We start from the raw sequence: 12,371 nt of genomic DNA on the forward strand, positions 1-12,371 counted from the left end.
CCATCCTAGCTAACACGGTGAAACCCTGTCTCTACTAAAAATACAAAAAAAAAAAAAAAAGAGCCGGGCGTGGTGGCAGGCACCTGTAATCCCAGCTACTCGAGAGGCTGATGCAGGAGAATCGCTAGAACCCAGGAGGCGGAGGTTACAGTGAGCCGAGATCACACCACTGCACTCCAGCCTGGGTGACAGAGCAAGACTCCAACTCTATTAAAAAAAAAAAAGGAAGTAATAGGAGCATTCACTAAGGCAATCATTGCAAACAATACATAAAAATTAATAGTATTCTTATATTCCAACCAAAACCAGGTCAAAAATATCACAAGTAAAATTTTTTTGATCACAAATCAAAGCAACAACAACAAACCCTAACAGGAAGTAAGCAGGACCTAGATGAATAAAAATATAAAACTTAATAGAGGACATAAAAGGATTGATCTCATGTCAAATTGTAATCCCCACTGTTGGAGAAGGGACCTGGTGGGAGGTGACTGGATCATGGGGATGGGCATCACCCTTGCTCTTCTTGTGATAGTGAGTGAGTTCTCATGAGATCTGGTTATTTAAAAGTGTGTAGCACCAAAATCAATTGCAACAAAAGCCAAAATTGACAAACGAGGTCTAATTAAGCTAAAGCACTTCTGCACAGCAAAAGGAACTGTCATCAGAGTGAACAGGCAACCTATAGAATGGGAGAAAATTTTTGCAATCTACTCATCTGACAAAGGTCTAATATCCAGAATCTGCACAAGAAAAAAACAACCCATCAAAAAGTAGGCAAAGGATATGAACAGACACTTCTCAAAAGAAGACATTTATGCAGCCAACAAATATATGAAAAAAAGCTCATCATCACTAGTCATTAGAGAACTACAAATCAAAATCACAATGAGATACCATCTCACACCAGTTAGAATGGTGATCACTAGAAAGTCAGGAAACAACAGATGCTGGAGAGGGATGTGGAGAAATGGAACACTTTTACAGTGTTGGTGGGAGTATAAATTAGTTCAACCATTGTGGAAGACAGTGTGGCGATTCCTCAAGGATCTAGAACCAGAAATACCATTTGACCCAGCAATCCCATTACTGGGTATATACCCAAAGGATTATAAATCATTCTACTATAAAGACACATGCACACATATGTTTACTGCAGCACTATTTACAATAGCAAAATCTTGGAACCAACCCAAATGCCCACCAATAATAGACTGCCTACAGAAAATATGGCACATATACACCATGGAATACTATGCAACCATAAAAAAGAATGCGTTTATGTCCTTTGCAGGGACATGGATGAAGCTGGAAGCCATCGTTCTCAGCAAATGAACACAGGAACAGAAAACAAAACACTGTATGTTCTCACTCATAAGTGAGAGCTGAAGAATGAGAACACGTGGACACAGGGAGGGGAACATCACACACCGCAGCCTGTTGGGGTGTGGGGGGCAAGGGGAGGGAGAGCATTAAGACAAATACCTAATACATACGGGGCTTAAAACCTAGATGACAAGTTGATAGGCACAGCAAACCACCATGCCACAGGTATGCCTACGCAACATACCTGCACGTTCTCCACATGTATCCCAGAACTTAAAGTAAAATTTAAAAATAAAGAAGCAAAAAATAAAAGTGTGTAGCAACTCTCCCTTTACTCTCTTCTTCATGCTCCAGCCATGTAAGATGTGCCTTGCTTCCCTTTCACCTTCTACCATGATTGTAAGTTTCCTGAGGCTTCCCCAGCTATGCTTCCTGTACAGCCTGCAGAACCAAGAGCTAATTAAACCTCTTTTCTTTATAAATAAAATAAAATAAAAGTTTTGATCAGAAAATTGCATTTTATATCCATTTTTTTTCCATATTAATCTACGGATTCAATGAAATCCCAACAAAAACTATAAATTTTTTTTGTAACTTGACTTGATTTTTAATCCAACTGGAAGAGTAGTTACATGAAATGGACTGCAAAAAAAGTTTAAATAGTGGTAAGGGATGACTTACCCTTAAATAGAGCCAGCCTCCAGCATGGCCCTAAATGATCTCTGCCTCCTGGTTTTTATACCCTGGAGTATCCCCTCCTATATTGTACCAGGGTAGGGTTGCCAGATAAAATATAAGATGCCCAGTTAAATTTAAATTTCAGTTAAACAATGTATAGTGTTTTGGTATAAGTATGTCCCAAATATGTTTATATGCATGAAATATACTTGTACTGAATAATTTACGGCTTATTTGAAAATCAAATTTAACTGGGAATACTCTGTTATTTGTTAAATCTGGCAACTCTATTAAACCAGGTTGGTCTGTGTGACCAATAGCATAAGATAGACTTAATGGAACATCACTTCTGGGGTTAGGTTAAAAAAGACTGTGGTTTTTGCCTTGGACATGTGCATTCTCTCTCTCTCTCTCTCCCAATCTCAGTGTCTCTCTTTGTCCTCTCACTCTGGAGGAAGCAAGCTGCCATGTTGTGAGCAGCCCTTATGGAGAGGTCTACAAGGCAAGGAATTGAAACCTCTGGCCAACATCAGATGAGGAACTGATGCTGGCCAACAGCAAGAGGAATGAGTTAGGAGTGAATCTTTCAGCCCCAGTCAAGCCTTGAGATGCCTGCAGCCCCTACCAACACGTTAACTGCAACTCCATAAGAAACCCTGAATCAGGACCACCCAGCTAAGCTACTCCTAGATTCCTGGCCCTCAAAAATTGTGTGAGATAATAATGTTGCTTTAAGATGCTGAATTTGGGGGGTAATTTGTTATGCAGCAATAGATAACCAATGCACTGACCTAATTAGATACTTAATCACAAAGTTACAATGATTAAAACAGTTTGGTATATTATGCAGAAATCTATACTTCAAGGGAACAGTATTGAGAGTCTAAGAATGTATGTATGAGAGTTTTGTATATTACTCAGGCATCATTTTAAATCAATATGGAAAAGATTAGTAAATAAATGATATTCTGATAATCACCTAGCCATTTATTTTATTTTATTTTATTTTTTATTTTATTTTTAGACGGAGTCTCCGTCTGTCACCCAGGCTGGAGTTGCAATGGTGCATCTCGGCTCGCTGCAACCTCCACCTCTCAGGTTCAAGCGATTCTCCTGCCTCTGCTTCCAAAGTAGCTGGGATTACAGTTGTCTGCCACTATGCCTGGCTAATTTTGTATTTTTAGTAGAGACGGGGTTTCACCATGTTGGCCAGGCTGGTCTTGAACTCCTGACCTCAGGTAATCCGCCCGCCTTGGCCTCCCAAAGTGCTGGGATTACGGTTGTGAGCCACCGTGCCTGGCCCTAGCCATTTATTTTTAAAATAAATTTTATTGTGTATTTTGAGGTTTATAACAATATTATGGGATACACATGGATAGGAAAATGGTTACTATTGTGAAGCAGATTAACGTATCTATAATCTCACATAGTTACTTTTTTTGTGTGCGATAAGTGCAGCTAAAATCTGCTTATTTAACAAAAATTCCTAATAGAATACAATTGTATTTAGTCCTTATGCTGCACATTAGATCCCTAGACTTGTTCATCCTACACACCTGCTACTTTGTAACCTTTGACTTATGTGTTCCCATTTCTTCTCCTCCCCCACAACCCCTTGTAACCACTGTTTTACTCTCTATCTCTATATATTTGACTTTAAGAACAAAAGATTCTACATATAAATGAGATCAGGCAATATTTTTCTTTCTGTGTCTGGCTTATTTCACTTACATAATGTCCTCTAAAGTCCATCCATGTTGTGGCAAATGACAGGATCTCTTTCTTTTCAGTGGCTGAATAGTATTACATTTTATATAGATACAGTTTCTTTTTCCATTTATCTCTTGATGACATTTAGATGTTTCCATATCTTGGCTATTGTGAATGAGCATGCGAGTGCAGATATCTTTATGAGATGGTGAATTCATCTTCTTTGGGAATGTAACCCAGAAGAGGGATTGCTAGGTCGTATGGTAGTTTTGTTTTTTGAGACAGGGTCTCACATTGGCTGCCCAGGCTGGAGTGCAGTGGTGCAATCTTGGCTCACTGCAGCCTCAACCTCTGGGGCTCAGGTGATTCTCCCACCTCAGCCTCCTGAGTAGCTGTGAGTACAGGCATGCACCACCATGCTTGGCTAATTTTTTGTATTTTTAGTAGAGACGGGGTTTTGCCATGTTGCCTAGGCTGGTCTCAAACTCCTGGACTCAAGCAATCAGCCAGCTTTAGCTTCCCAAGGTGCTGGGATTGCAGGCATGAGCCACCATGCCTGGCCTTATTTTTAATTTCTTTAGGAACCTCCATACTGTTTTTCATAATGGCTGTACCAATGTACATTTCTACCAACAGTGTACTAGGATTCCCTTTTCCTTACATCACTTAGCCATTTAGAACCTTGCCAAAAATAAAGAGAATCTTCTGTCTCTGGACTAGGCTTTCAAATGAAATGAAATGGAAATTTTAGAACACCAAAAGGCAAAAACCAGTTGAAAGACTTTTATTGTTCCTTTATTCCCTATGTAAGACAATGCTATGCAATATTTATATATTACCCACATTGCTTTTTTTTTAACCTGTCAAAGTTGAGAATATCTCAAGTATATGTGTAGTCCAGGCTCCCCGGGCTGATATGGCTTACATGGTCTTACAGCTGAATAGAGTTTGCATACAACCCATAGCCATACTTCCCTGGCAGTACCAAGTGATTGCTTCAAGGAAGGGGGAGATGGGTTCTGATCTCTCTTAACACTTCCACCAGGCAAATATTGTGTGCATTTGGTCATATTCCATCATAACTCTCTTAACCTCATGTAAGGCAATTTCAGTAGTGACATTCACACACAATTTTATTTCTTCAGTGAAACCACTAAGGAGCTAAGCATTAAGTCCGTCTCAGCTTTCTTTTCTTTTCTTTTTTTTTTTTTTTTTGAGACAGAGTCTCACTCTGTCGTCCAGGCTGGAGTGAAATGGCTTGATCTTGGCTTATTGCAACCTCCACCTCCCGGGTTCAAGGGATTCTCCTGCCTCAGCCTCTTGAGTAGCTGGGATTACAGGTGCGCACCACCACACCCAGCTATTTTTTGTATTTTTCCTAGAGGTGGGGTTTTGCCATGTTGACCAAGCTGGTCTCAAATTCGTGACCTCAAATGATCCGCCCACCTTGGCCTCCCAAAGTGCTGGGATTACAGGTGTGAGCCACTGCGCCTGGCCTCCATCTCAGTTTTCTAACAGAATCATTAAATAGCAAGTAAGCATTAACGAAGAAGAGTGTGACTTCTTACATGTGTTCTGCAAACATTGCACATACTCTTTCCATATTGTAATACAAACACACACGGAGTCTGGGAAGGATCACACAAATCCTATCAAAAATTTCTTAATAATCATTATTTGTTAGCTCCATTGTCCTACTAAAAGAAAATGAAAAGAAATCATTACATGTTAATAACAGAAATTTGCCTAGGGTTTCACATAACAATCTCCTAAAAAATTTAAAATATAGTTTTAAAAAATATATAGTAAAGAACAAAGAAGAACACAAAATGACCCATAATCTCACTACCCAGATAAGCTCATTGACATTAAAAAAAAAAAGTAATACATTAATGGAAATTCAAATATTCCAATAACTTTTTAGAAAAAAAGGACACTACATTTAATGCATTGGTGTACGATGTGACTCAATTTTAGAGAATGTGTGTGATGGTGGAAAATGCATCTTTAGAATTGATGAATTATGTTATTTCCTTCCAGACTCTTTTCTTTGTGTATTTTTAATATAGTTGATATATACATATGTAAAATGTATATACTGTTTTTGCCCTTTTTCACTTAATATTATATAAACATTACATTAGTGCTTTTTAAAATTAATGATTATCTTTTTACTGTAACTTATTTAATTAAATAAGATTTAAATATTACATTGTAATTAGCTTAGCCATTTTCCTTTAGTTGTTTCCAGTGTTTGCTCTTATAATTAATATTTTTTCCTAAGTCAAACTGCATCCACCTTTATTAAAGGTACTCTTCATAAACAATTATGATGTTCCAGGCAGGACATGGGCAGACAATTGTTAACAGTATACAACAACGTTCAAAATTCCTCCTTCAGTGGACCATCAAAATCAGAAAGCCACTATAAAAACCAATGAAATCTGACTAAAACACCAAAAGCAATGGCAACAAAAGCCAAAATAGACAAATGGGATCTAATTAAACTAAAGAGCTTCTGCACGGCAAAAGAAACTACCATCAGAGTGAACAGGCAACCTACAGAATGGGAGAAAATTTTTGCAATCTAGTCATCTGACAAAGGGCTAATATCCAGAATCTACAAAGAACTTAAACAAATTTACAAGAAAAATACAAACAACCCCATCAAAAAGTGGGCAAAGGATATGAACAGACACTTCTCAAAAGAAGATATTTATGCAGCCAACACACACATGAAAAAATACTCATCATCACTGGTCATCAGAGAAATTCAAATCAAAACCAAAATGAGATACCATCTCACGCCAGTTAGAATGGCAATCACTAAAAAGTCAGGAAACAACAGATGCTGGAGAGGGACGTGGAGAAATAGGAACATTTTTACAGTGTTGGTCGGAGTGTAAATTAGTTCAACCATTGTGGAAGACAGTGTGGCGATTCCTCAAGGATCTAGAATTAGAAATACCATTTGACCCAGCCATCCCATTACTGGGTATATACCCAAAGGATTATAAATCATTCTACTATAAAGACACATGCACACATATGTTTACTACAGCATTATTCACCATAGCAAAGACTTGGAACCAACCCAAATGTCCATTAATGATAGACTGGATTAAGGAAATGTGGCACATATAAACCATGGAATACTATACAGCCATAAAAAAGGATGAGTTCATGTCTTTTGCAGGGACATGGATGAAGCTGGACACCATCATTCTCAGCAAACTATCACAAGGACAGAAAACCAAACACCGCATGTTCTCACTCATAGGTGGGAATTGAACAATGAGAACACATGGACACAGGACGGAGAACATCACACACTGGGGCCTGTCGGGGGCTGGGGGGCTGAGGGAGGGATAGCATTAGGAGAAATACCTAATGTAAATGACGAGTTGATGGGTGCTGCAAACCAACATGGCACATGTATACCTATGTAACAAACCTGCATGTTGTGCACATGAACCCTAGAACTTAAAGTATACATATAAAAAAAACCTATTGAAATCTTTATCTGATGTTCTGAATAGGGAAATTTCAAGTGACGGTTGACATTCCACATTTAGCATGTTATTGAACACATTTTTACAAGCGGACCCTGACTTTCAGGAAATGAAATTAAAACGGCAGAATTTATCTGAAGATTCACAATGTACAAATGGAATTGCCACTTTTTCAAGGGGTACCATCTCAGTGGCATCACTGGAAAGTCCAGATTGCCTGACACATTGGTAACCAACTATTGGAGGTCAGGTCCCAACAGGTGTCTGGGTTTAAAGGAGTTAAGTCAATGCTGAAGGCAGAAAGAGACAAAAGGACATAAAAGTTAATTTTAGTTTTTCCACACCTACAGGGTGTTTGTGCTATGGTGGCTATGTGTGTCAACATCAATAAATCCCTTCTCCTAGGAGCTGAGAGGAAGTCTTTCAAAACTAGAAGGGAAAGGTGTTTTCCCAAAGTCAATCAATCCAGATTCAGAGACATTCTATTAGTGACATATGCCCCTCCCACCCGCAAAAAAAAAGCGTTTTGTGTACTAACAACATAACTTTAAAAAAAGTAAAATAGGATTCTGCATTTTTATAAAACAATAAAAAAATAGCATTGAAACTTCCTTTGCAAAAATTGTAACAGTGAGAGAAATCTCACCTGACTCATCTTGCTTCTAACCTCACATGCTAACTGCCTTTGCTCATACCTGGGCATAGGTCAAGCTAACTATGGGAGGAATTTAGTTTATTGTTTTGTTTTGTTTTGTTGTTGTTGTTGTTTAGACAGAGTCTCATTCTGTCACCCAGTCTGGAGTGCAGTGGTGCCATCACAGCTCACTGCAGCCTCAAGTTCCTGGGCTCAAGTGATCCTCCCACCTCAGTCTCCCAAGTAGCTGAGATTCAGGCATGTGCCAACACACCCAGCTAATTTTTAAATTTTTTGTGAGATGGGGTCTCACTATGTTGTCTAGGCTGGTCTTGAACTCCTGGGCTTAAGTGATCTACCCACCTCGATCTCCCAAAGTTCTGGGATTACAGACATGAGCTACTCCACCCAGCCAGCCTATAGTTTAACTTTGAAGCAAGGATAATAATAGTCCCTCTCCAAACTGACCCCATCTGGGGAGTTAAACTGCCTTTGTAAGGCTAATGAAAGGCCACAAGTTTAAGATTATGGGAAGGACCTGAATTCTGCTAAAATGTGGGCATAGTTAAACAATAACCAGCTGTTGTTCCCTAGCTTGGTTTTTCTATAATTCTTTCCAGCTCAGAGGTGATGAAGCTAGAGATCACAAGATTTGTAACTTCCTCAGTTGCTCCTATAGATAATTTACTATTGTGGAACCTGAAATTGGTCTTTGAGATGTTTTTCAGACTTTTGCATTCTGGCAACTAACTGAGTCTACCTGGTCCCATGACTCATACCAAGGAACTAACTGAACCAGTCCTGTGACTCCCCACCCAGAGACTGACTCAACAAATAAAGACTGTTTTGGACACGCCTGTGATTACATCTTCAACTAATCAGCAGCACTCATTCCCTAGCCCCCTGCCTGCCAAATTATCCTTAAAAACCCTAGCTTCCAAGCTTTCAGGGAGATGGATTTGAGAAATGTCTCCTGTCCACCCACTCAGCTGCCTTGCAATAATTGAACTCTTTCTCTACTGCAACACTGCTGTTTCACCGTATGGGCTTTTCTGTGCAGCAGGCAAGAATAATCCATTGGGATGTAACAGTATTTCAAACTGTACAGTCACCAGAAGTACAGATTTATCAAAAATCCATACACTTCACTTGGCATCTCCAGCACCTTCAGCTTTCTGTGCCTTTTCTGTTCTGGCATCTCCATTTTCTGCAGGGTTATTCACCTCTTTGTCAGAGTTGGCTCTTCCTTTTTCCCCTTAGGATATTTTCTCTCCCTTCTTTGTAGGGGCCTTTTTAGGCTTCAGCTGTGGCTTTGGCAGAGCAGGCTTACCAGACAACCTTGTGGATCTTCCCTGTAGTTTGTCCTTTATCTTGGCCTTATCTTCTTTAGCATCCCCTTCAGCCTTTCTCTTGGGCATGGTGGCAATGGTGGCTGCACACAGGTGCTGGCGGCAGGGATGCAGCACACGGTGGCACACGGGCTTTGGTCAGCCTAGGGAGTCGTTCTCACCTCTTCTTCTTCACACTACTCCTATAATTAATGCTTTTTGCTTTTGAGATGGAGTCTCACTCTGTTGCCCAGGCTGGAGTGCAGTGGTGTGATCTCGGCTCACTGCAACCTCCGCCTCCTGGGTTTGAGCGATTCTCCTGCCTCAGCCTCCCCAGTAGCTGGGACTACAGGCATGCACCACCATGCTTAGCTAATTTGTATTTTTTTAGTAGAAATGGGGTTTTAACATGTTGGCCAGGCTGGTTTTGAACTTCTGACCTCACATAATCCGCCCACCTCAGCCTCCCAAAGTGTTGGGATTACAGGCGTAAACCACTGCGCCTGGCCTCATGGTCTTCTTAATTTCGACTAAACAATTATATTCACAAGACAATTGTAAGGGAGAAAAAATGCTTCCTTCTACCGTTCCAGATTCTGTGACTGCCTGAGAATTAAATTGAGAGGCAGATTAACAGGAGAAAAACAGTTTTAATTACATACATATTCATGGGAGTTTCACAAAAATATGAAACTCAAGGAAGCAGCCAGATGATTGAGACTTACATATTATCCTGAGCTACAGAAAGAAATAGGGGTTTAGAGACTTCTGTTGAGAGGGAGGCAAATCATGGGAAAGGGAGAGGAGGAAATGTGTGGTAAATAAAGTTTGCCTTATGCAGATAAGTCTCTCAGGTACAGAGAGTAGCTCTCTTCCTTGTATAGACATTTTTACTAATGAAAATTTCCTTTATAAATGTAAATTTCCTTTACAAAAGGGGAAATGTAGACTTTATTTTGGATAGTTGAAGCGGAGGTAAAGAGCTTTCCTGGAGTCGGTGGGTTCTCAGTTGCCTTTAGCTCAGAATAATCAATATGCCAAAATGGCATATTTGGGGCTGGCGTATTCTTAACTTCTTCACTACCATAGGCTTCACTTGGCATCAGGTTCTCTTAGAAGGATATAGAATAGGAACCACAGCTTGCCAGAAGGCAGTGTCAGCTGTGGTTCAGCCAAGACAGTAGTCCTAGCAGCTTTCCGTGTGGCTGTCCACATAGCCATCCAGCAGAGTTGTCAAGTACAATACAGATGTCCAGTTCAATTTGAATTTTAAATAAAATATATACACTATATATACATATATACACTATATAGTATATATATACACACTATATAGTGTGTGTGTATATATATATACTCTCTTTCTCTCTGTATCTCTCGCTCTCTCTCCCCCACCCCATATAACATATATATACACAGTATATATATATGTATATAATATTTATATACATGTAATCCCAGCTACTTGGGAGGGAGTATATAGTATATATATACACTCCCTATGGTATATATACTTCCTATATATATGCTTCCTATATATAGAACTATAGGGGGTACATACACACACACACACACACACATATACTATACACTCCCTCTCAAGTAGCTGGGCTACAGGTATATGAATGCCATATACATATTTATAGTGTGTGTGTGTGTGTGTGTGTGTGTGTATGTTATATGGGGTGGGAGAGAGAGAGAGAAAGAGAGACAGGGTCTTGCTCAATTGCTCAGGGTGGAATGCAGTGGCAGGATCATGCTCACTGCTGCCTCGAACTGCTGGGTTCAAGCAATTCTCCCACTTCAGCCTTCCAAGTAACTTGTAATACAGGTGTGCACCACCACACCCAGTTAATTTTTTAAAAATTTTTTGGAGATGGGATCTTGCTATGTTGGCTGGTCTTGAATTCCTGGCCTCAAACAATCTTCCCACCTTGGCCCCTCGAAGTATTGGGATTACAGCTTTGAGCCACAGCACTTAGCCAAATATTTTTTTCAGTGTAAGTATGTTCTGGATATTGCATGGGACCTGTGTTATTTATTTATTTATTGAGAGACAGTGACTATGTTGCCCAGGCTGGGGTGCAGTGGCTATTCACAGGTTTGAACGTAGCTCACTGCAACCCCAAACTCCTGGGCGCAAGTGATCCTTCTATCTCAGCCTCCAGACTAGCTGGAACTTGTGAAGGGAAATGAAATTTGGGGACCCCAAACTCATTTAGCCAAAGGGAAAAGTCAAGCTGGGAACTGGGTCACACAAACCTGCTTGCCCCTTTTTGTTCCTAAATAAGATGGCTACAAGATGAAAAGCCACACGCCTCCCCTACATTTTGTCCACAAGGAAATTTCTGCTGAGCTGTTAAAACTTCACCATGGCAATGCAAATTGATAGCTTATCTTTACAGGTGCAGTCACCCAGCCTGTCAGACATAAATGCATATCTGATTATTCCCCTACCTCATTTTGTCTGTGTTATCTTATGTAAAATGCAGATTCCCCACATTTTTCTTCTGCCCCTTTTGTTTATGTGAAAACTGTGTGCTTCTCAATATCCCGCCCTTTCCCCTTTAAATTTAGAGCCGTCAAAATCATCTTCAGAAAAAGGCATAGACCTGTCTCCCGGGCCCATCCTTAACTTTGGCAAATAAATCTCCTAAAATGATTGAGACCTGTCTTGTCATTTTCCTAGACTGATAGACTACAGGCACGCGTCACCCCATCTGGCTGGACCTGTATCTTTATTCACTAAATCTGGCATTTCTAAACCAGAAGATACTTTCTTTGGCTTCCAAGTGACATCTCAGATGCAAGAAGACAAGATCCACATTGAATGGATGTGGGACTACCCATTTAAAAATCCAATGCCTCAGCCAGGCACGATGGCTCCCACCAGGCACGATGGCTCCCAGCACTTTCGGAGGCCGAGGAAGGTGGATCACCAGGTCAGGAGATAGAGACCATCCTGGCTAACATGGTGAAACCCCATCTCTACTAAAAATACAAAACATTAGCTGGGCGTGGTGGCAGGTGCCTGTAGTCCCAGCTACTCGGGAGGCTGAGGCAGGAGAATGGCGTAAGTAAACCCAGGAGGCAGAGCTTGCAGTAAGCCTAGATCACGCCACTGCACTCCAGCGTGGGCGACTTCAAGACTCAGTCTCAAAAAAAAAAAAAAAAATTATAATG

At 40.3% G+C, this 12,371-nt stretch overlaps 1 protein-coding gene across 1 annotated transcript; it reads right to left on the bottom strand.

Annotated features, from left to right (window-relative positions):
* Positions 1 to 9,005: 9,005 nt before the first annotated feature.
* LOC129014417 (non-histone chromosomal protein HMG-17) lies at positions 9,006 to 9,278 on the bottom strand. Its single transcript, XM_054451826.1, is given in 1 exon segment — positions 9,006 to 9,278. A coding segment is annotated over 1 exon segment (273 nt).
* Positions 9,279 to 12,371: the final 3,093 nt, after the last annotated feature.

This window comes from Pongo pygmaeus, chromosome 16, assembly GCF_028885625.2.
Source record: "Pongo pygmaeus isolate AG05252 chromosome 16, NHGRI_mPonPyg2-v2.0_pri, whole genome shotgun sequence".
NCBI classification, from domain to species: Eukaryota; Metazoa; Chordata; class Mammalia; order Primates; family Hominidae; genus Pongo; species Pongo pygmaeus.